General features: G+C 39.4%; 1 protein-coding gene across 1 annotated transcript; it reads left to right on the forward strand.

Moving 5' to 3' along the window:
• The first annotated feature begins 1,898 nt into the window (after window positions 1-1,898).
• On the forward strand, window positions 1,899-21,971 carry Slc16a12 (solute carrier family 16 member 12). The gene is made up of 6 exons (XM_035441460.1): window positions 1,899-2,008; window positions 11,725-11,828; window positions 15,422-15,565; window positions 17,209-17,788; window positions 19,913-20,172; window positions 21,709-21,971. Exons 1-6 carry the CDS (start codon window positions 1,899-1,901, stop codon window positions 21,969-21,971), a joined length of 1,461 nt encoding a protein of 486 aa, XP_035297351.1.
• The last annotated feature ends 3,967 nt before the right edge of the window (window positions 21,972-25,938 follow it).

The following is a 25,938-nucleotide window of genomic DNA, read 5'->3' on the forward strand; positions in this document are numbered from 1 at the left end:
CTGTTGTGTACAGTGTTCAATAAACATTCACGGGCAAGTATCTCCATAATGTGCTGACTTACATTCCTTTGGCCTGGTCCCACGAGCGGCACAGCTGGATGAGATAATCATTTTGGTTTTATTTTATGAGGACTCTCCATGAGTCTCACAGTGGCTGACTAGACTAATTCACATTCCTGCCAACAGTGCATATGGCTTAATTTCCCTCTCCATTGTCACCAAGATTGATTGTTGCTTTCTTGATGGTGGCCATTCTGTTCTGACTGGGACAAGATAAGGATCTTCGTGTAGTTTGAAATTGCATTTTTCTGATGGCATGAAGAATGTTGAATACTTCATCCTTTGAAAACTACTTTTTTTTTACTTCATTTTCCCATTTAATGATTTGATTATTTAGATTGGAGGTAGGTTTTTTTAGTTCTTTATATAATGTCACTATTAATTCTCCGAATGATTTATAAGTATCAAATTTTTTCTACCATTTTGTGGACTGATTACTTGATTATTTCCTGTGCTAAACGAAGGCCTTTTTTTTAAAAAAAAAAAAACTTCATGCAACCCCATCTATCAACTCCTGATTTTAGTCCCTGTGTTATTGGAGACTTTTGCGGAAAGTCTTTGCTATGCCTTTATCTTGAACTGGTCTCCCTGTTACCCAATAATAATGTCAGAGTTTTGGGTCTTACAGTAAGGTCTTACTTATTTTTGAAACAATTTTTTTTTTTACAAGATGAGTGGTTGCTATCTAGTTTCACCTCTCTCAATGTGGCTACCCAGTTTTCTCAGCACAATTTGTTGAAGAGGCTCTTCTTTCCATGTGCATTTTTATACCTGCATGAAAAATCAGGTGGCTATAAGTGCATGTGCTTAATTTGGGGTGCGCTTTAGTACTCCATTGATATACAGGTCTGTTTTTGTGCCAGTGACTATTCATGTGGCCCTCTGGTATAGCATGAAGTCAGATGTTGGAATACCTCCAGCATTGTTTTCTTTGACTTGTAGTACAGGTACTTTGTGTAGATGGAACAGATATAGTGGTATATTTATGGCTGCTTTCTATGATGTATAAGCCTTCTTTGCCCTGTGTCTGAATCCTTATAAAAGCCCAGGGCTATGTAATGTTTCCTAGCCTCATTCCTTGGCTTGACTGAGGACTGAGTGTCACGTTAGCAAGCATACTGTATTCTCTCTCCCTTGCTGGTTTTCCTTCTTTTCAGCAGTGATAGTCTATGCTCTCACAATACAGGAATGTCTGGATAGAAAGAGCAAAGGTTATGTGGTTCTTTTGATATTTGAGCTGCTATTACATCTTTAATGTTGTCATTTTTGTAATCTCAGAAATAAATGTAATACTTTGATATGTAAATATATATTAGGTTATGCTAGCATTTATATCTAAGAATTAAAATTGGAGGTGTGTCATAGAAATCATATTAATGTACTCTCTTCACATTGCCTGTTTATAAGGTTTATATTACATCAGATACATATTTTTGGATTAACATAAGCTACTGCTGCAATTTTCTTAGGGTTTTGTTCATAAAGAATTTTCTGAAGGGATGGCAACTTCTCAAGGATTGTGAAAAAAACAGTTTTACATTTAAAGAAACTTTTAAAAGGACACTACCAGTCTTTACCATGTCTCAGTAGTCAGAGTTATAAGTAATCATATTAATAGGAGAGTAATAATTACTTATGAGGTGAAAATGTATCTTTGGACATGACAATGGAATAAAAGTATGTCCTTGTTTTCACTTTAGATGGCCAGTAACCCCTGTGCCAGGTAGCATTCTGTACCAACTTTGAATATCAACAGGAAGTTACTGGGTAGCAAACTTTCAAGATTATAACGTACTACTGAAGTAACTTGGAAAGAGAAGAAAACCAGAATTGAAACCATGGCGAAGATAACTAGAGTTGGGTCAGCATCCCCTCCAGACGGAGGCTGGGGCTGGATGATAGTGGCTGGCTGCTTCCTTGTTACCATCTGTACCCGGGCAGTTACCAGGTAAGTGGATCTTTCTTTCTTCTTGATTCGTTAAGGATGAGCTCATGTCATTTCTTGTGCGTGCGTGTGTGTGTGTGTGTGTGTGTGTGTGTGTGTGTGTGTGTGTGTGTGCTCATGTATCTTTTTTGCTTTGCAAGTTATGATACTACAGTGCTTCAGAGTCCTGGATATTGGCCTCTTCCCTAATATCTGATATATGTTAGGACACTTAGGAGTTTTTGAATGTATTGGGCAAAATCTAATACAGATATGTTTTCATGAATACCTCTATAGAATGTGGAAGTGTGTGATACTTACTTCTTTCCACTTTTCATATTACACCTATTTTTCACATAAGCTCCTTCTATATAAAATAACATGAGAATTGTTCTGATTTTTTCATCAGAAGAGGATTTTTCCATGGTATTTTCATAAAGAAATCAGTTTTCTAAGGATTTTCAAGAATTGCTAAATGCATACTCAAGAAGATCAAGTTAGCATAAACTATGTTGGCTCTAGGGATATTTAAGATGATCTTTATAGGTCTATTTTTCTTAGATATAATATATTAATGAGAAATTTTAATTAGGATAGTAATAATCATTAAGATTTTATAATGGAGGCAAATACATTTATGATTCCTAACTCATAAATGAGAAACACTATAGCAAGAAATTATAGTGTGCAATTTATCTTCAAGCCTGCAGTATAGGAATAAGGAAAAGTATGCCCATGACTAAGTGTAGTTACAAAGTTTATAATAGGTTTGTGAACACAGTATAATTGAAGTCAAACTTGTTTTATTTTTTTAAAGTCAAACTTGTATAGGATTAGAATCTATATCCTCTCAGGAGGAATACTATGGAACTTCAGAGAATCCATGAATACCCTTTTGTTTTTTAAGTATTGAGACTGGGAAGCATCAAACCTAGAATTCAAATTCTTGTGCTTCACTTTGTATTTTGACTGTGGTGGTGGCAACTGGATTTTAAGTTGAAAAACACAACTGTAAAAAAAAATAGTGACTCTTTCAGCCTCTCTTGCTCATTTGTTTTTCTTTCAGAGGCCTGATGCTCAATATACTTAATATCCAACTTGCTCTTTTTGTGTATTTAGGAACTAATATTTGTGATATGCATGTGACATCTCCTTCCCCACTTATGTTCAAGTGGACCTGAGTTTCTCTTCTCTGACAGTATATTCTCGATAGTATAAGAAAGTATTTGTACTAATAACTTTATTTGATATCATAAATGAAGATATTGATACCTGTCCATCAACAGATGTAGTGTAGGTGTTTATATATTTGCCACCATTCAAGTTTGTTGGTTATATGTCCTAACAAATCATGGAATTTTTTCAAAATAATTTTATATTGAGTCTGATTTTCTTCCTTCTGTATTCTGAGTGTGAGTAGGTTGCAGAATTAAAAAGGAATTCTTTTGTGTAGCTTCTTATAAATGCAAACTTCTATTAGTTGCACAAGAGGAAAGTTCAGGAAGTGGGCTCATTGCATTATAAGGAGGACTTGTGCTGTAGTATTCTGGATAGTTGAGGCTTCATGAGGAATTTGTGTTCTCACAAGGTTGTCCACAGTGATCCTAATTGCAATACTAAGATTCTTCTGTCAATCATATTTTTTCACATGAGCTTTGTTATTTAGGCAAATAGGGATATTTATCCCTGCTTAGTGGCAAGGCTAAGTGACCTGCCTGTATTTATGGCTCCCAGGACAGAGATAAACTGGGATCTTAATTTACCTTGTTTTTTTTTTACTATAGTGCACACACTCATCATCTACAGACACTTGAGTTCACACACACACACACACACACACACACACACACACACACACACACACATTCACAGAAATCACTATTGTTTTTTCTAGAATATAATTTCTTATCCTATTCTCACAATGCCCTACACTTCTGCACCCCCATACATACTTTGTAGCTTATCTTCAGTTCCATTAAGGTCAGCTGTGGTATTAGACACTGACTTTTTAAATGCCTTGGTTACAGGAAATATCTTCTGAAGGTGGGCAACTTCCTCTCCAAGGATAATGTTTATTATTATCATGCCAATGATAATGGGGATGCATGCATCAAGGGGATGCATCTCTCTAAATTTCTAAATTTGTTTTCCAGAGGGCCCCTACCTTCTCTGTTCTGTTGTTAATATGCCATATAAGGTATTACACCAATTCCTGTACAAACAACTCCACATGAGTGTGTGTGTGTGTGTGTGTGTGTGTGTGTGTGTGTGTGTGTGTGTGTGTTCATTGAACTTTCTGGAACTACAAAAGAACTAGAGTTGGAGTCCATATGTATTTGATCACCTACATCAGGAGTTTGGAAGACCATCAGTAAATGGGGGGGCTTGTCTTATTTGGCATGGTGTTGAATCTCTGACTACCACCAAAGGCTGAAAGCTTCATATCTTTTTAGGTTGTACTTTTATGTTTCATTTTTAATTCACTTAAAACCAGTTCCATTGATGATTATTTTTCATCCATTGAAGACATGACTCTGTACTAGAAGCTTCTACAACCATAGATATACTGACTATCTTATGGTAGACTCATGCACAATTAACTAAACTACTAATAAAATCATCCATATTGACCAAAGTTATATGAAGTTTGATGACTTTCAGTGGTAGGTAGTCAAGGATCAACACCTTATCAAAAAAGACAAGCCACCCATTTACAGACCATCTTCAAAGCCCCTGATGTAGGTAATCAAAAAGTTATATTAACTTCGGTCAATATAGACTTAAAATAAGATTTTCATTGAGACAAATTCAGGCCTGGATTGTTCAGGATAGGCTTTCTAGAGAAGTTGTCCTTGGACTGAAGCCTTAAGGAGTGGAAAGAATTTGGAAAATATAAAAAAGAAAGATGTCTCAACCTGCATCAGTGCCTCCCCTTCCTCAGCACTCCTAAACTGCCAAGAATTTAGTCAGAACCTGGAAGAGCAGACTGTGACTGGCAGCCAAGGCAGAGTACCAGGGGTCAACAGGAGAGGCCAAGAGAATACTTGAGCAGAATAAAGGCAGATGAGAAAGTATGGTGATGTAGTCAACCTGGCGATCTAAATGTCACAAACCAAGAAGCAACAAAGAGAACTGGAGTTGGGAACAAAAAAATGCAAGCCAGGTAGTCTGTGTAATAGATAATCAGTGTCTTCAGGACAACCATGCTTTGATTTTCTATTTAAAAAAATACATTTCAAAACAAAATATCTCACATTCAGATGGTAACATTCAAATACATTGGAAATATATAAAGCATTTTTTCTTCCTTACTTCACTGCCTAAAAACTAACATCAGCAGTATTTTTTTAGTTAAGTCTCAAAATTAAAACAAAAAGTTCCCTCAATCTTGAACTAACACAAATGTATGTTCTTGTTATTGACATACGCAAGGTTATATGGATACAGAATCATAAGGAGGGTTCTGATCCCCTTAATAATTTCTCTTGGGATTGTTCCATATCAACAAACATGGTTATAACTCACTGAAAAATTGTTGCTTAAAATTCTGTCATATGCTGTGTCCACAATTATTCGACACATTTTTATTAATGGGATTTTCTATTGTTTTCTGGGCTCTTCTGTTATAGACAATGTTATAATTATGATCCAAGGCATTTAAAAGTCCTATTTCAGCTCTGGACTTGTACTTTGCAAATTTTAAATTTTAAAGTTCCACAGTCCATGGAAGCAGCCATTATTGTTTACTTATGTCATGTTTATTAATATGCATTGATTATTTCTTTTTCCTTATAAAAATACATTGTCCGTGTAAGAATCATATTTGAAATGCAATTACATGAATTATATTCCTATACTGGCAACATGAGTGGATACTTGAGAAGCAAAAATTTTATTTAAATATTCAAAGGAATCAATATCATAGGTTCAAGACTTGTTTTTGCCTAGATTTTCTGGGTCCAAATAAACTTAGTTGAAATGAATTTCTGGAGTTCTTTGGAGTTTTTCAGCTTTTTCAAAGTCTTTTTAGAACAGTTGGGGCCAAAAAAAAAAAAAAAAAAAAAAGATTGCCGACTTTACTGAGCACTTACTTTGTGCTTGTTGGCATGCTTTCCAATAGTTTTTATATACTCATTTCCACCACATTACAGGATTAGTCACGGTATATGACAGTGATTTTGACTAGTAGGCTGTAACTCCCCAGTGAGTCAGTTCTTGAGCTGACTCAACAGATAACTAAATCAACCTAGATATCTATTTACCAAGCCAAGTATTAGCCATCAGTTTTGTAAGAGCTAGGACAGTGTTAGAGCCATGATGAAACTGACACAGCAAGTGTGCTGACCAGTTGAGTCAAATCATCTTTAAGAAAGCAGTTTTGGTCATCAGTGATGATGCTTGTTGTGTTTTGTTCCCACATTTTTGTGAACAATCCCTATCAAACCCTCAAGAACTGAATAGATGCCATAAGACTCATCATTCAGACTTTTGTGAATTATGTTTACAAAAGTGCTTGATTTATAGATGATGAAATTGAGGCCCTGAGAGATCAGGAACTTGCCTTGAAGACTGTTTGCCTGTGCGATGACTCTGGAATGGGAGTTTTGCTTTCTTGACTCCTGTTATTACACAGGCATCTCAGACATCAACCACACAATTCAGATGCATGTGTGTTCCTGTTGGAATTCAATTTCGGTAACATCACCACTGGGTTTTAAATCTTACAACACGAACTTCCACCATCTGGAAAGCTCTGCAGTCATTTCTCCCAATAATGTGGAATATGACCACATTATTCCTTTTTGTTTTATTTTGTCATTTGTAACTGGGTTCTCTTCCTTCTGAATGACATAATCCATCTTCCTGAATGTCATGATCATCGAAGTGCCTGGAAAGACGTTTTCCCTCTGGCTTAGGCACTCATGTGCCCAGACGTGAAGCTCGTGTCTTTGATTTTAATACCCAAAGTTTCACTGATGCGACTAGTCAATTCAGTTCAGGAAACCAGCAAGGGAAAAACAAGATAAAATTTCAAAAAAAAAAAAAAGTCACAAGAGACATCACGTTGATACTAAGTTCCCCCAAATGACCTAGCGATGACAAGAGCCTGTCGTTTCTAATTATAAAACAGCTCGTCATCCCTCGACTGCTCTGTGCTCTCACGCTGCCACCTTCTGCACCGGATCCGGCTGGTCCTTTCTCTTCAGAGAATGACTGGATGCTTCATATCCCTGCTTCAGCTCACCTCCATGCATGCCCACCTGTTGGAGCTACCAGCCACTCTTCCTCTTCTCTTTCTGTTGGACCATTTCATTTCCTTACATTCCAGTCAACTTCTCTATCAAGTGACTCTCCCTCCCTCTCTCCCTCCTCCCCCCTTCCCTCCCATCCTTCTTCCTTCTTCCTTCTTGGTTCTCTCCTTTCACTGTCTCCTCCCCTTCTTCCATTGAACAATGTGGCATACACTATATTAGACGTTTGGTATTTGGTGTGAGTTAAGACAGATATGTCTTCTGCTGGCACTGAGCAACAGCTAGTGAACAGTACAAACAAATGCAAAGGGAGTTGCCATACCTCGTGCTAAGCATGCAAGTAGAGGACACAAAGGAGAAGCATCCGTTCCTGTCTTAAGTAGTAAAGGAGTAATCAAGGAAGACTTCTTGGAGGTGTAGACTGGTTGACAGCCTGAGACTACAAGAGGGAGCTTAGAGGAGAATCACAGAAAAAAATAATGTTTAGAAGTGCATAAAACACAGGGAGAGTATGGAAAGAGGCAGAAAAGAATTCAGTACGGCTCAAGTGACGTATTCAACAGTGGACAGAAAGGAACACGAACAAAAAGGGCCAGCTCGGTGGGAGTGCCAACTTGTGCAGCCACTTTGGAAATCAGTATGGCGACTCCTCAAGAAAATGGGAATCAGTCTACCACAAGATCCAGCAATTCCACTCCTAGGCATATACCCAAAAGAAGCACATTCATACAACAAGGACATCTGTTCAACGATGTTCATAGCAGCATTATTTGTAATAGCCAGAAACTGGAAGCAACTTAGATGCCCCTCTACAGAAGGATGGATAGAACAAATGTGGTACATTTACGCAATGGAGTACTACTCGGCAGAAAAAACAATGGAATCTTAAAATTTGCAGGAAAATGGATGGAACTAAAAGAAACCATTCTGAGTGAGGTAACCCAATAACAAAAAGACAAACATGATATGTACTCACTCATATGTGGATTTTAGACATAGAGTAAAGAATTACGAGCCTACAATCCACACTGCCAGAGAAACTAGTAAACATGGAGGACTCTAAAGGAGACAAACATTGTCTGCTGGAGAAGGGGAAAGGGTCAAGATCCTTTGAGCAAATTGAGAGCACGGGAAGAGGGGGGAGGGAGCTATGAGAATGAGAAGGGAAGAAGAGGAAGGATGCAGAGGTCATGAGGGAGCAGAAAGGTTGAGTCAGGTGAAGGATAGAAGAAAGGGTATGTGATAGGTAGGGTTTTATTTGTGGGGGGTGTAGAAGAGGACAGGAGGGAGAAGGGAAATGGGATTGTCATGTAAATCAATCTTGTTTCTAATTCAAATTTAAAAAAATGATAAAAAAAAGGGCCAGCTCGAATAATCTCCCAAGTCAAGCTAAAATGTTTGAAATGGCAGTATCTGCTTTGTGTTCCAGGAAGGTAATGCTGTCACTGTTTGAAGAATGCTCTGAGGGCAGTCAAGTGTGAATTCAGAAGCATCAGTTAGGAGCTTTGAGCTACAGTTCAGGGGGAAGGCGCTGGCATCAGATATGAACAATAAGAGGGACTTAGACCGGAGCTTTGAGCTACAGTTTCAGGGACAACACTGTTACGGACAGTAAGGGGGACTGAGACCCATGAAAGGGTGTGAATGCCCTGCAGAGGGATTGGAAAACTTGATGATTAAATCACTTGTCAGCAAGCCTCATTTTGGTTTCAAGGCTTATTAGCAGTGTCTGGAGACATGTGGAGCAGAAATTGGAGATGCTGCTAAGTATCCTGCCTGCCACACAGGACAAATCCCTCAAGGACTTACCCAGCCCCAAAGTCAATAGTGTTCTGCTCAGAATCCTGGGTGGTGGGTAACTTACCTATTTCGAAAATGAGGATGTATTTGTTAAATCATTTTTCACTTATGTTGAAAGCTGAGTAGTTAGGAGAAAAATAATAGACATTTTATGACCAGACCAGAAGTCTTTTGTGGTAAGGAACTTCACAGGGTTTTGTTATTGCTTTTAGTATATAGGTGTTTATTTTTCTGAGATCATTATTTCATTATTGCATGAAGTGTTTCAGTGATGCTCAGCTCCATTCATCTTCCCCACCTCTCTGATATCCCTGACTTCCCTGTGTGCTGTCCCCTATCTCATCCTCTTTTGTGGTCCATGTGTCCTTCTCACCTTCCATCTTTCCTCAGTACCGACTTTTACCCTCTCTTGGTCTCCTTTTAAGCTTTCTAGGCCTTACACACATTTTTATCTGTTTATATAAACACATATGTACTTAACATATTAGGATCCACATGTAAAAAGCATCAGGCTTTTGTCCTTCTGAGTTGGGTCACCTTGCTGAACATTATATTTTCCAGATCCACCCATTTCCTGCAAATTTATATCTTTGTAGCTGAAATCCCATTGTGTATGTGTACCACATTTTCATCATTCGTTCATCTGTTGCAAGTTCCATTTCCTTGCTATTGTGAGTAGAGCAGCAATAAACATGGTTGTGAAAATATCTCTGTGGTTGACCTGGAATTTATGGGGCATATGCCCAGGTGTAGTATAGGGGTCACATGGTAGTTCTATTTTAAATATTTTGAGGAGATGGCCTACTAATTTTTATCATGCTTGTACTACTTTACACTCCCACTAACAGTGAGCAAGGGTTCCTCTTTCCCACACCCTTACCGACATTTGCTGTCAGATCGTTGGCTGAGATGAGGTGGTATTGAAAAGCAGTTTTAACTTGCACTTCCCCGACCACCAGGGATATTGAACACTTTTAAAAACACTTATTGGTCATTTGTGTTTCTTCATTTGAAAACTTCTCATTTCCTGAATTCATTATCTGATTACCACTTTGGATTTTGTGTGTGTGTGTGTGTGTGTGTGTGTGTGTGTGTGTGTGTGTGTGTGTGTGTGTGTAATTTCTGCAGTTCGTTATAAACTCTGAGTATCCCCTCCCCACCCCCGTCTAAAACACAGCTGATGAGGATTTTCTCCCATTCTATGGGTTGTCTGTTTGCTCTGCTGATAGTTTTCTTTTGCAGGATTTATTAGTGAGTGTTCTGGAGATCAGTATCTGTTTGGGGAAGGAAGCAAGATAGACAGATGGATTCTTGTTGTATCTGGGTTGAAGGGCTCTTGTTTTTCTTGTTGCTCTGATTTCAAACTGGCTTAATATAGTTATAGTTAATTCCTGTTTTTAAGAAGTTCTGCATTATTTTAACTCAAATTAAAGTCATACAGTCATATTTTCTTTTTTTTCCTTTTTTTTTTTTTTTGGTTTTTTGAGACAGGGTTTCTCTGTGTACCTTTGGAGCCTATCCTGGCACTTGCTCTGGAGACCAGGCTGGCCTCGAACTCACAGAGATGTGCCTGCCTCTGCCTCCCGAGTGCTGGGATTAAAGGCGTGTGACACCAACGCCCGGCTCAGCCCTTACGTTTTTGAGTTAACATTATGTTTTAAATTTATTTCCAAACCATTAGATACAGATCAACATCATTTAAAAATATTTAATAAAATACTATTTTAATTTATTGATACATCATAATTTTTAATCAGTTTTGTGGCAGTTTTAATGAAATGACCCCCATAGACTCATATATTTGAATGCTCAGTCCCTATTTAGTAGAACTGTTTGGGAAGAAATTAGGAGGTGTGGCCTTGGTGGAGGAAGTGTGTCACTGGGGGACACACTTTGAGGTTTCCCAAATCACCCTCCCCAGTTCTCTCTCTCTCTCTCTCTCTCTCTCTCTCTCTCTCTCTCTCTCTCTCTCTCTCTCCTTTGTGCTTATGAATCAAGATGTAAGCTCTCAACTCCTGTTCCAGTGGCACACCTGCTAGCCTGTTGCCATGTTCCCTGTCATGATAGTTGTGGACTTTAACTCTTTGAAACTGTAAACTCCAAATAAACTTTTGTCTGTAAGTGGCCTTGGTCATGGTGTCTTATTACAGCAATAGAAAAGTAACCAAGGCAAGTCTTTTAATGATAAACAGGTCAGTTACAATATTCAGCTATAATCAATTGTTCCTTAGAATATATTCATTGCAGTACATCTATCCCTGTCATCTTTATTGTCATGAGATTACTGCCTTTGTACAAATATTAGAAGTAAAATTTCCAAGGCTTGTTTTTATATTGGTCTTCATTTTGAAGTTTAAAGTTGTATATCGCTTTAGTGAAGTAAAAAATACTAGTACTAATATTTAATAATAAACTATGCTCTTAACATGTTTTCTTTTATTTCCACAACACCCTCTCAGTGCAGTGATCTTCTTATCTCTGTGGTTTCAGCAGCCTCTCTGGTGATGGTGCACTTCTTTTCTGGTTCCTCAGAATGGCCCCAATAGTCAACTCCTGGTTTCCTACTGCCTGTAGCTCAGTAGCTGAAATCCTTTGAAACTGCAGCAGCCAATTGCAACAATTTTAGGTTCTGATTCATTTCCATCTTCATTTGTCTTTTGTATAAAATGCCTGCATTGTGTTTTTCAGATGTATCTCCATTTTCTTTGTGGAGTTCCAGACATACTTTGCTCAGGATTACTCACAAACAGCCTGGATCCATTCCATTGTAGACTGTATGACAATGCTCTGTGGTGAGTATTATTGCTGGATACTATAGAACTGAGTGTGACAATGACTTCTGACAGAGCCAAGTGACTCTGTTTTCATTATTAGTTTTCTAAGTGGAAGAACTATATTACAATGTTACAAGTTAGTTAAGACTGAAAAACTGGAAGTTCAATCTCATCTTTGGGTAAACCTAAAAAACTTGCCTTTGGAATTGATGGCCTTGACTAATGACAGATGGAGTAGTTCATCAATACACTGGGAAAGACACAAATCATTTGACTCATCTGGATCTGAGTGCCATGGAGCTTGTGATGATCTGGAGAGGAATTTCTACGCAGAATGTACATGATTTATGTCTTCCAAATTTGACAGCCTTTTCATTTTCTGGTCGTTCAAGCATACATTGAACACTACAGTAAGCCATTTTTCTCATCCGAATAGTAACAGGCACCAACCTTGCTTAACTTCCAAGATTTAATGGGATCAAGTGCTTTCAGAATGCTATGGTCCATGAGCCGTTTCTATATAGTCTCCTTAAATGAGAGCCAACAGTGTTGGATCATATCTCAAGTTTTGCCTTTCTTTCTGTTCCTTTCCCAGAGGGTTCCATATTTAACTCATAGATTTAATCTTTTCTTGAATAAGAAAAACACTGAGGAAGGATAGGAGTGTGTGATCAAAAGCTAAGCATGCTCACTGTGGTTAGAACTTCATTTATAAAACTTCAAATGTGTTCTTTATGACATGGATGGGTTCCAGAAATCATGAGAATTAACACTGCATCTGTAGTAGAGGGTGAAAAACTTTTCTTTTTATAAATTTTGAACCAAAGTTACTGACTTTGTTTACTAGTAAACTTGTAAAGTTACATTAAATTGGCACAATCCGTTTCTAGCCTGGATCCACTCTATCCTTTCTTTAAGATAAATCCAAAAATGCTTTAGGAACTGTTTGTTGTCTCTTGAGAAACTTTCTTTAAGATAAATCCAAAAATGCTTTAGGAACTGTTTGTTGTCTCTTGAGAAACTTATCTGGGGATGGAAAGATGGCCCAGTGGTTAAAAGCACTTGCTGCTCTTGCTGGGGACCTGAGTTCAATTCCCAGCACCCACATGGCAGCTAGAATCATTTGTAACTCCAGTTCCAGGGCATCTGATGCCTTCCTCTGGTCTTTGTTGGAGCCCATCACACATATGGTGCACTTATATACACACAGACAAAACATACATACACAAAATATAAAATAAATAAATCTAAAAATTTTATGTTTCTCTGGCAAAAGGGAAGTACTATAGTAATCAATAACTCATGATAAATTCATCTGACTCCATTATAGGTACTGACTCATATGTACTTATTGTTAATAAATTAAATTTTGTTATATTTTTCATCATTCTTAATAATTTTAATTAGGGAAAATAGCACATTTATTTTTAAATTCTACATTTAGGAACCAATGGTTTGTGTTGAAGTGTATTTCTGCTTCAAGGGTTGACTGAGAATTTCTTGAAAAGACTAAGTTTACTTTTTCAACTTAAAAGTATTAAGAAAACCATATACTTGGTTTCTGGGTGTAGTCTTCCCCCTTCTCCTTGAGCTAGCACTGGATTTTCAGGGCCGTGTTGTTAGCCACAGTGTTCGTATCAGCAGGCCTCAGAGGATATGCATGACTCATCTCCCTCAATGTTATCTTCTGGAGAATATTTGTGATTCTCTACAGAACAATAACAACGTAGTCACCATGACAGTGTAGGGGCTGGGCAGGGGAAAAAACTGACTTTATGTTCAGTGTAAGAGTGCGAGTCTTGCTATACTTGTCTGTCCCGCGCGCTATATGTTCTCGCCGGCAAGAAATACACGCAGGACACTCGGATCCTTCTGCAGACAAGCTTTAATGCATCTTGAGAGTGGAGAGAGCATAAGCTTACCAGAGCGGAGACCCTGAACCAAGAATCCCATTCCTTAATAAAGGCTGGCAAGCCGCCTGGGACGTGTTACCCTATGAATGGCTTCAGCTCCTCAGGCCAAATGAGCCACGGGATAGGCAGAGATCAAAGGAATGGAGATTACCCAGCGCCTGTGAAGTAATTGACATTTTGGTGTCTTCAGGCACCATTATTGTAATGGAGAATGCAGGAACGGCTCCCTACACTTGTCTACATGCATTCCCCTGCTCACAGAAGTTATATACTGTGAGAACTGAGAGCATGAACACGAGTCTGTAAAGCTGCACTGAGACATCCCCTGAAGGAGATCTGCCATGTGATGAACAGAGAAGTAAACCTAGCTTGTTGAAGTTGGTGTAACAACCTCATCAAGTTTGGTTTAGATTATGACTCAAATGTTTTCACTTTCTAGTAACCATAGTAGCAGCACCCTTGAGAAGGCCACACAGTCTCTAGAGATTTACTCTTTCCCACTCTCCCAGAGTTAACTGTAACTGGTAGGGGATGCTGGCCAGTACCAGAGTGTAGCATGTATGTGTGAGTCTCTAATTTTAACTTGATCCATACAAAACTAACTATTAAACAGATATTCAGGGAATCAGCTGTTTTGATTTTTTCTCCCCCAAAATAAAAATTCATTCATTGTAGTACTACTTTCCCCAATAACACAGAGATGTATTATTAATTATGAAAGCTTGGTCTTAGCTTAGGCTTTTCCCCAACGAGTTCTTATAACTTAAATTTACTCATTTTTATTAATCTGTGTTCTGCCATGTGGCTCAGTAACCTTGCCTCTGTATCAAATGTTCAGCTTCTTCAGTGTCTGGCTGGCATCTACTGCTGTACCGGATTCTAACCCTGAGTTTCTCTCTGTCCAGAGGTCCCGTCTATTCTCTCCTGCTTAAATATTGGTCATTCAGCTCTTTATTAAACCAATCGCAGTGGTACATCTTCTCACAGTGTAAACAACTATTCAGCAACAACTCATCAAGTAACTGTCATCATTACTGTTACATTATAAAAGCAATAGTGTATATAACATCCTTGAGCAAGTGAATGCAATTTAAATAAATAATTAATCTCTGTGTAAAAACCACCTTAGGTCTGGAGAGATAAGCTCAGCAGTTAAGATCACTTGCTACTCTTATAGAGGACTTATAGAGGGTTCAGTTTCCAGCAACCCCATGACAGCCCACAGCCCTCTGTAAACCCAGTTCTCGGGGATCTGACAAACTCTGTTGACCCCAAATGGCACCAGATATACACATGATGTATAGGCATATATGCAGGCTAACATTCATGCATGTGAAAAGTAAGAAATACAAATAAATAAGACACATTAAACAATATTAAATAAATAAAAACAATAAAAGTAAATAAAAACAAAAACCACACTCTAGTTCAGGAAGTATAACTATAAGAGAATGAAGCTAAGAGTAAGAGGTGAGTCTAAGTCAGGGCATTTCATCTTTGTCCCTGCCCTGCTCCTGTTCAGGTAACCTCCAATGGGTCACTTCTCCATGGGTCTCAATTTCCACAGTTATAAAACTAGTGGGGTGGGGTTGATGTTTCAAAGATTGATGGCTCTCTTCCCTGTCAGTACAACACCACAATGTTTTCAAGGTACCCCTAAAGCCTTCCTTTCTATTGACCTGCCTGTTGTTTTTGAAGCTCCACTTGGGAGCGTTGTCAGTAACCACTTATCCTGTCAAGTGGGAATCATGCTGGGTGGCTTGCTGGCATCTACTGGTTTCATCCTGGGATCATTTGCCACCAGCCTGAAGCATCTCTACCTCACCCTGGGAGTTCTTACAGGTGAGTACATTTTCTTCTACATGCCTGGACACACCTTGTTCAGGTGTTGTCAGGCACATAAACAAAGCAGAGATTTATAAAATATTCATTTTGTGAGATGCATAATGCAGCTGACTTAGCTAATGGCGGCCTACTTAGCAGTTACACAGAGTTGGATGTGTGATTTCACTACACTAGTGAGACTGCCTCACCACATTAATTCAGTCATATGGTGAAAAATAACTTTTCTCTCTGGAATTACATATGCCTGAGAGTCTGTACTCAGAAGAAATGATAAGTTACTCAGCACAGTACAGATTTTCAACAATGGCCATTCTCCAGTTTGCCTTTGCTAAGACACTAAGTAAACACTGTTCAGCCTGAGGTGTCCTGGCTTTATTTTGAGTATTATTATCCAATAAGTGGGAATTTCAATTTGGGAAAGATAGCACCTTGCCACAGATATTCTCATATTTCACGTTCTCTCAGTGTTATAGAAACATCACTTTAGAAAATCGTGATGGATTTTATGGAACTAGAAGAACATGTACATTCCAGTAGCTATACTTTAAGGGGACTGCATAAGATTGAATGAAGTTGGCTGGTGGAACCAAAGTGGCATTCTGTTCATCACTGATATGGGCATGAAAAGGGGTACCCACTCCTGTCTGGATACTGCACTATGAGTGTAGCGTCCATTAGGCCACCAATGTATGTAACCGCATAGTGAGTGAGGCTGTAGCTATGGATCTGTCTGCTAAGGAAGGTACATATACTGAGTAACTCAAGGGGCCTGACTGCTAATTTTACTAGGAACTAGTCTGGTTTTAGCACTGAAAGTCCCACATCTGGAAACTCATTGATGTGCTGGCCATGACAGTGGGTGCTGAAAGTGGTTCTCTTTTAACTTCTCTGTCATGATCAGTCTTTTGGTGTGTTGAAGTACATAACCTACATGTTCTGAAACCTAGGCTTAAAGCCCTTTAGCTTTCTAAATTAATCTAAGGTAATAGAAGCTAGATAGGTTCTAAAAGCTTTTGAGATTATTGGTATTTTTCTTAAGGCCGTGAGGTATATTTATTTCCAGGTTTCATATTCCTGTGTAAAATGTTTCCTATTCTATGACGCATTCCACCTAAGGGAAATTATTCTGCAATAATTCTCATGGATTTGTACGTCCTATTTCTGTGCAAATATGGAGTGGCACGGGCATCATCAAAGCTCTGTCTTCTCAGGGAAGGGAAGAGTTGAGGCAAGTTTTCAGCTAATTCAACCCACAAAAACATGCAGGGGAGGAAGGGAGAGGGGGCAGGGCAGAGGAGGGAGGAAGGAATCAGTTTCTTGGTTCAGTGTTTTCGGGATTTTGCTAGTATATTCCAGATTAGCTTGAACAGTTTTTTTTTTTCAAGTTCTTCATTTTCTCTTCTTTGAGAAATCATTTCTTTTAGTGTATTCTTCCTAAGAAGAATGCCACGTAAGTCCTGTACTTTGCTAGTTTTTGGATGACTGGCAGAAGTCTAATTTCTCAGCTGGGTATCCAAACCGCTTTAAAGGGGTTTCCTGGAAAACCAGATTCTCTTCAATCGCAGCCATCCTGTTCCAAGACACGCCCCCCCCTCGGTGCTCACCATGAACCAGCACTCATGGCGTTCTCTGTCTCCCAGGTCTTGGATTTGCACTTTGTTATTCTCCGGCTATTGCCATGGTCGGCAAGTATTTCAGCAGGCGGAAAGCCCTGGCTTATGGGATCGCCATGTCGGGCAGTGGCATCGGCACCTTCATCCTGGCTCCTGTTGTTCAGCTCCTTATCGAACAGTTTTCCTGGCGAGGGGCACTGCTCATTCTTGGAGGGTTCGTCTTGAATCTCTGTGTCTGTGGCGCTTTGATGCGTCCAATTACTCTTAAAGAGGACCGTTCGGGTCCAGAGAATAATCGTTACCATGGAACGCAGAGAGAAGACTGTAAGCAGGCATCCCCCTATTCACCTCAGACCAAAGAATGGGCACAGACCTGTCTTTGCTGCTCTTTGCAGCAGGAATACGGTTTTTTACTGATGTCGGACTTCGTCGTGTTAGCCATCTCGGTTCTGTTCATGGCTTACGGTTGCAGCCCTCTCTTTGTGTACTTGGTGCCCTACGCTCTGAGTGTCGGAGTGAGCCACCATCAAGCTGCTTTCCTTATGTCCATACTCGGGGTGATAGATATTGTCGGCAACATTACATTTGGATGGCTTACTGACAGAAGGTAAAATACAAAATCCCTGAAAACACAGCTGGTTTCTCCTAGCCCCCAGTGTTCACTGACCTTACCTTGTTATACACCTACCTACCTTTGAAGGGTAATTTCAATATCTGAAGTCAGCCTTCTTGCTAATTCTTAGAGATCTGATTTTGGCAAACTTTTCTTATGTAAAGGTACATCGGGTAAACGTTGTTTGGCTTTGTCGACCATATAGTATTTGTCATGACTTCCCAGGGCTGCTATGGCATCACAAAAGCAGCTGTGTACTGGAGTATCCATGCACATTGAAATTTTATATATTTCACCAATTTTTCCCCTGTTTCCAACCATTTAAAATGGGGGGGGGGCAGGTAAGTTACACAAACAGAGAACAAGCTAGATGTGACCCTAGATGTCCACCCTTGTTCTAGATTATCTAGATTGATGAGTCTGTCTGAACAGCACAGGGCAAGGACCGCTGAAAGTTCCAATGACACTTTGAATTCCAGCCGAAGGCAAGTCAGTCCTCCATTTGAGACAACTGCTGGTCAGCTGCTGTGGTTTAAACTTGTTTTCAATCATTCCAGCCATCATCTAGTAGCAGAAAGGGGAGCTGAATCTAGTCCAAGTGGGAGGCTCAGGTACAACAACACACATTGTCTCTAGCCACATATTTAGCTCCAAATGCCGGAAAAGAATAACTTCATAATACTGTAAGCTTAGAGACTAAATTTATAGGAAATCTACAGCAAATCCAAATTACCTGTTTGGACTGGAGAATGCAAACTTCTAATGGTGTCCTAGATGAGCAATTCTTTACATTTGAGTTATGACTTAAGAGATCTATCATGGCTTCTCACAAATTATGCTTTGGGATTTAATCAGGATCTGACTGTCACCTTCTAGCATTATTAATTATATGGTATTTTGGATAGCTTGCACTTGTTTTGTTTTGTGCTTGGCTGGTGATAAGACCAGCACCTCCTGTTCAGGACAAGTTCACAGAGCCACTCCCTAACACTTCCACATTGTAAATGAAGGACAAAGGAAGGAGGAAGGGCGATGTCCCCTGCACAGTGATGACTCAGGCAGAAGCAACATGTAAGCCGAAGGAGGCATGGCTAAATTCTTAAATTCTCATGCCAGTTCTGTGCCTCATTAACCTCATGACCCAGGGAAAATCACCTAGTGCTCAGATGCTCAAGGGCTCCATCTGTCTAACAGGTCAGTGCAATATTTGGAGGATAATAAGAGAAAGCATTTGCAATACAGACAGTTTTTCATATAATTGGTGTCTTGGAAAGGGATGGAATTGCAGAGAGGGGGTGTAGTGGAAGTGCCATTGGAGAAGTCTGCAGATACGACTAGGCCATCATCACTCTTGCCTTTCATTTTAATGAGACTTCACATTCCAGTCTCAGCAATGGATGATCAGTTGAGTCATGGAGCATTTGTGAAGTGCTCCATACCAATGGCTACCACATCTCAAAGAACTCAATATGGTAGATGCCTAGAAAATTGTAGCCTCCTGACATGCTATGTGTTATTTCACAGCCAGCTCTACATATCATTGAAGTAGATAGTCTTGTTTGATGATGAAAGAATTTTAGAGTTATGCAAGTAGTGAAGTTGCAATCTTGTGCATATCTAATTTCAGAGCATCACCATACTATGCTTCCTACAGATAGAAATTGATTTACATATGTCAGTAGAACAATTAAGGAATAACAGGGGCTAGAGAGATGGCCCAGCAATAAAGAACATTTGCCACTTTTGCAGAGGACTGGAGTTCAGTTCCTAGCACCCTCACTAAGCAGTTCACAACCACCTGGAGCTCCAGCTCCAGGGAATACAATACCCTCTTCTGGCCTCCAATAGAACCAATTATTGTGTGTGTGTGTGTGTGTGTGTGTGTGTGTGTGTGTGTGTGTGTGTGTGTGCGCACGCGTGTGTGCATGTGTGTGTGTGCATGTGTACACACACACTTAAAAGTTTACTCTTTAAAAAGAAAAGAGCAGTCAGAAGGTAACAAAAATAGGAAGGTACCTATGTAAACAGCTTCAGTGCTTACAACTTCATGGCTTGGTGCAAACTCTCGTTTGTAGAACCTGTGTGTCCCATACTCATTATTGTTCTTCCCATCCGTAGGTGTTTGAAGAATTACCGGTATGTTTGCTACCTCTTTGCTGTGGCACTAGATGGGCTGTGCTATCTGTGCCTCCCAATGCTTCAAAGTTTCCCCCTTCTTGTGCCTTTCTCTTGTACTTTTGGCTACTTTGATGGAGCCTACGTTACCTTGATCCCAGTAGTGACTGCAGAGATAGTGGGGACCACCTCTTTGTCATCAGCACTTGGTGTGGTATACTTCCTTCATGCAGTGCCATACTTGGTGAGCCCACCCATTGCAGGTAAGTGTTAAAAGCTTGCTAGCCACTGTCATCATGTTGATGTGGGAGAAATGAACACACAACTCACATGCAAAAAGACTAGGAAAAGCTTATCCAGTGAGTTAGAGAAGAGTAAAAGACAACGATAATAGGAATGCAAGAGTCGCCCAAGTATCATGGCCCTACCCACTTTCTTCTTTTATAATCTTTTCCCAACCAAGTAAGGATGGTGGCTTGCCTGGAAAGAGAAAGGCCCCAAATCAGGTTCTTGGTTCCAGTTCATACTGGAAGTAAAAGAATAGAACATTTGTCCCGATTCTAATTAAGCCAGGCACATTCAGAAGGAAGCTTCCTTCCGAAATGGAACAGTGGGTGCTGAGGCCAAAAGGCGAAGCAGTGGCCTGATGGTGCAGCTCTGAGAGCCTGACAGCCGAGAAAGCTCTGCGTGCTTTCCCCTGCGTATGTATTAAATGTTAGAAATTGTAAGCTAGAGATTTGTGACACAGGGGATTCAGATTCCATTTGAATGCAACAGAAGGAAGCTGGTAAGTGTCTATTGACTTTCAAAGTGACTACTTTGGTCCTATAGAAATCCACACATGAAACAGACTATTAAAAAAAATGTGTGCAGGGAGCACTGATCATGGGGAAACTTTGTAGAATGTGAATTAATTTTTACATACAGTTTGAAGTGACTGAAAAGAGAAGCTGTGTGCTTTCCTGGTGGATTTTGGTGGCGTATGAGTGATGTTTTGAGGAAAAATTCAAAGATGCTCCTTGTCGATTACAAAGAAACTTCCTGCCAAAGTACATACCCTACTCATTCTCTGATTCTTGTGACCCATATTTTTCCTGTCATACAACATGGTTGTGCTCAAATTTTGTGTCTGGCTCAGCTATTGGGATTGGTATGTTGCAATAGCAACATATCTGTGATTATATATAGTTGTGTGGCCTCAGGTGCATACATTTAAAACAATACACATCACCATGTTCAGCAGATGATCTTAGCCAAAAAGGCCAAGAAGCAATGGTCCAAAGTCCTGATATTTGAATGGGATGTGAATGAAATTGGACTTCCCTTGCCAACTGGATACTGCATTGAAGCCTATTGGGTTACTTAAAATAGTGTGTGGGGTCTGGGAATTCTATTAGCATTTTGCATGTTTACTTAACCTCCTATGTAATGACCTCAACTTCAATAATGTAAATGATGTTTAAAGTTACGGGCTATGAAATGTAAATTTGAATATTTTTCACCAGATTTCATGGTATTGATAATCACAAATAGCTATTGTGCGATAACTGAGTACAGAGGACTATTCTAAGTCCCTTCCCTTAGTAGCAATTATTAATTTATTTTATGAATCTCCCTAATGAATCTGAATGTATTTCTCAGTTGCTACATGGTAATTTTAGGCCATCTGCTTTTTGTTCATAGCCCTGATGATGTGCTGTAGTCTATTGTGATCATCCTGACAAATGATTAAATTTGGGAGCAGGTAAATCTGGTAATTGAATTTTTAGTTCAACAAAGTGGTTTTGCCTTTGTTGTAGGATGGCTGGTGGACACGACGGGCAGCTATACTGCAGCATTCCTTCTCTGTGGATTTGCTATGATATTTAGTTCCATACTGCTTGGCTTTGCTAGAATTGTAAAGAGGATGAAGAGAACGCAGCTGCGGTACCTGGCCAAAGAATCAGATCCCAAGCTACCACTATGGACCAATGGATCGGTGGCCTACTCTGTAGCAAGGGAGCTAGATCAGAAAGATGAGGAATCCATGGCTACAGCTGTGCCAAGTTGCAAACTCACGTGACCAACGTGGCCTTATCCCTGGGAATCTTCAAGACTTGAGGCCACCAGATTGTTCACATTTTGGAAGTATTTTATTTTGACAGTGTATCACCTCCCAAGAAAATGATTAATACTATTTGGCTAACATATTTATAAGGGGAAATAACCAATAACAGAGAAATCTGGAGTAGCCTAGAGTTTCCTCATCCAGGATTTGTACTCACTGTAAAACTTAGCTCCATGGAGGAGGTCACGACATAGTTGATGGAATTAGCTGGATTTAAGGGTACCTCTAAGGCATAACCAAAGCAGAGGTCACTGGGCAATAGTTTTGTCATCACAAAGCTCCTGTCTCTCTATCTTCATTCTCATTTTTAACACAAGCACTGGGCTGCTGGTCGCCGCAGAGCTGGCTCCATGATAGAGTGCCTCAAGTTTCAACAGAGTGCCCAAAGAATATTTGAGACTCTTTGAAAGGCAATGGTTAATATACAACAGATTGTCTTTTATTAGTTTCCCAGTCAACACTTGCCTCTTCCAATGGGTAGACATCACTTTAGAGTGTCCAAATAATCATGAAACACTATGTTTGGAATAGGTTTTAAAAGGTGGCTGGTAGTGTATTTCATTTGAAACTGAAACAGGAAGCTCTCTTCTCAGTCTTTCCCTGCCACTCACCTCTGCCACTACCACATACTTACTCTAAGTTTAACACAGCTCGCTGAGTGATGGAGCAACTTCTCCATCTTTTCTGAAATGTCAGTAACACCCCGAGTCCCCACCTTGAATTTGAACTGTAGACACATTCCTGTTAGGAATAGAAGAATGTTGACACTACTCCAATTGAGCAGCAATTGAATTCTTGAGTCAGCAGGGTGTCTGGTGGGAGTTTTCTTTGCAAACCAGTCATTAGAGTCATCATTGTCCAAAAGAGGGCTTGGGGGTTTTCTTAACACAGTGAGGTACTAAAAATGGGATTCTGTGCTCACCCTGTTCCTTTTTGGATCATAATTATAAACCTGACTCATCTGTTTAGAAGCCTCTGTTGATTCTCAAAAACCCAACTTTTCTGTGAATTGGAATCTGAATTTTCAGATTGGAGAAGAGAATATGGAGAAAAAAAGAGGAAGGGCAGGGCCCCGGCTTATCTCCAGCTGTCTCAAATCCATAGAATTTAGAGTCCCAAATCCCCAATCATGTTATATCTGCACAGAAGTAGCATTATGTAATTAAAAGCAGAATCTTAATCATTCAAGAGATGAAATCCAAATCACAAGGAAACATTTTGATCTCAAAGGCCATTTAACCTACTGTCCCCAAGAGGCTTCAGAGTGGCTTTTGGCAGACATGGTGCTGGGAGAAATAACAAAGCATTGAGCAAAGTCGAGGATGGCTGAGTCCTTATTTGAACTGGCGTGTGTTTGTGTCACTATATTACTTTCATAATGGGATACCAGCTTGATTTGATGGGGAAAACGATCCATTGCAGCTTTTCAGGGGATATGAATATTCTGTCTTTATGTGTCTTGTAACTTTAGTCTTGAATCAAATCACTTTGTCATTTGCAATTTTAAGAATATTTTGTGTATCTGTAAAAATTTAAAGTTAAAATGAAATACTGTTTTTGGAATAGCACTTTACCTCCAATGCCATTTTTTTCTGTCTTAAAAATGATTTCTTTAAGAAAATATGAGTGCCATTAGTCCTTTGTTTTCAAAACATTGATTATAGTAAATTTCATTTATGTGATTCTATAATATAATTTCTCTATTGTGTTTATGAAATATTAGGATAGTGAGCAAAGGTTTTAACATTTTACATTAAAACATTTCAGAGTTGGTTTTTTTTTTTTTTTTTTTACTTTATACATGCAATAAATTTTCATTCTAACTCTCTGGGAGCAACATTTTTTAAGAACCAGTAAGAAAAGATGTACACCCTGGAGTTTACAGTTTTGGCACCTATACAAATTTTTACTGTTTTTTTCCCCTCCATCTATTTAAGTGGTCTAAAGTCTAAGGGATTAATGGGAATGGGACATTTTATGGAATGAAGAATAAACTGTAGAGGGATGATTCTATGCCTTAAATATTTGTTTATCCAACTGTAGGTTTTACTTTGGAACTAAGTAGGAAAACAGAAGAACTGACCTAACTTCTCAATGTGCCATTTGTTCCTCTGTTTAAATTAGAATTTTACTAATGGATTAGATATATAGGCTAATGTTTTCCTAGTGCAAAGGCAAAATAAAATGTGTTTATAGTCACATGTTTGGAACAATTTCTCTTTGTTAGACAAGGGATTTGGACAGGTTGGGGAGGGGGACTATCCAGATCACATTAAGACATGGCTAATGTGATTCATAAAAACCTAAGTCCTTCATTGAGTCTTTCTAGAACACTATATATAGTGATAAACACTTCCTATATGCCCTCCAATTTAGTCCTAAGCTACCACCATCTTTTAGATGTGGAAGCTAAGGTACCAGGTTTCCTAGATCTGTAGCTATTTCATTTTGAGCAGGGATTCTGTCCAATACTGTCTGATGCTGGAGCCTGCATCCTTCCCATTGTGACTGTTTATGCCATTTTACATGAATTCAAAAGCCATTAGAGGCCAATGGGAATTAGAGGCCAAACCAGATCCTCCACTGAATTCTGCCTCAGTCCTCTGAATCATTACAGAAAGGAGGGGTTTAGATCAGCAATTTCTAAGAGTTCCCCAGGATGGTTCTTGTTTTGTTTGTTTTTTAAACTACTTCCAGCAAAGTGGCTTAGTTTACTGTTCATTGAGACAGGCTTCTCTTTGGAAGAATCTGGGGTAGGTGGTCAGTGATGGTAAGGAAGTGAATTCCACCTCCAAGCTCCCCTTGTTGTGCAGTCTGCTCTATCGCCAGTCTATTTGGCATTATCTTTCTGGTGCTGAGGAGTGAGTCTGGAAGTTGTTTATGGACATGAAGTAGTATGGATTCAGAGTAGGTGAACTGACTGAGTTCCCACACTTCAGAGTTTTTAAGTTTTGTGAAACTCCACCAAATATTTGTTAAGAGAGCAGCTATTAGTGCCAGGCGGCTGGGAAATTTCCTATTTCTCATTAGTACAGGAAACTATTTGGTGGAAGGGGTGGTGAAATAGTAAATCAGGACAGAAAGACTATCTGCAAGGGAAAATATTTTATTACTGAACTTTGCAGACATATCCAAAGGTTAAAAGGAATAATAAAATAAACATGGGATGCACATCCCTTAGTATCTGTGATGGCCTGGCTACCATTCTCCCCTTTGATGATATGAGTAGAATATGTTAACATGCTACCATCATATGTGTTCCTTTAATGCAGAAATAGCTGAACTTGGCACAATAACTTGTTCAGTGCTAGAAGGCATAGGGAGGGAACACAGTGTCACTCATGAGTTGCATTGCTTACAAAGCATACTGGACCCTGCTCTTCCCGTGGGCTTGGAGCCTGAATCATGGACAAAATTTTCCTTCTTCTCTGCCCATGCCAACATGGATATCTCTACTTGGGGCCTTGGGTAATACCAAATAAGTAAAAATATCTGTCACTGCCATTATTGCTAGCCAGTACTTAAGATACTGTGATTCTAGGAAAGAAGGAAAGCTGTTTTTGGTTCTGGAAATGTTGTTACTAAGGTCAGGGCAGGATCTAAGCTTGGGTCATGGTAAGTGTCTGAAAGTGAGGGGAAGGAAGTTAGAGGCCACCTCTGCGTGGCACCCTGAGGAGGTTCTGGGAGACACTCCTGCACTGCTCCTATTAGCACCTCTAAGCACCAGCCTCACCTCACACCCTATGTGGTGATTTGAATGAGAATGGCCCCCATAGGCTCATGTATTTAAACACTTGGTCCCCCAGTAGACTATAGCCTTGCTGTAGGAGGTGAGTCACTGAGGGCAGGCTTTGAAGTTTGGAAAGACTGACATCATTCACATTGTGCCTTCTCTCTGCTTCCTGTTTGTAGATCAAGATAT

The sequence above is a fragment of the Cricetulus griseus genome, chromosome 3 (assembly GCF_003668045.3).
Source record: "Cricetulus griseus strain 17A/GY chromosome 3, alternate assembly CriGri-PICRH-1.0, whole genome shotgun sequence".
Taxonomy (NCBI): domain Eukaryota; kingdom Metazoa; phylum Chordata; class Mammalia; order Rodentia; family Cricetidae; genus Cricetulus; species Cricetulus griseus.

Coding starts and splice junctions, on each gene's coding strand:
- Slc16a12 (XM_035441460.1), top strand. CDS start 1,899: ATGGCGAAGATAACTAGAGTTGGGTCAGCATCCCCTCCAGACGGAGGC. Junction 11,829..15,421: donor CTGTATGACAATGCTCTGTG/GTGAGTATTATT, acceptor TTGTTTTTGAAG/CTCCACTTGGGAGCGTTGTC. Junction 20,173..21,708: donor GGTGAGCCCACCCATTGCAG/GTAAGTGTTAAA, acceptor CCTTTGTTGTAG/GATGGCTGGTGGACACGACG.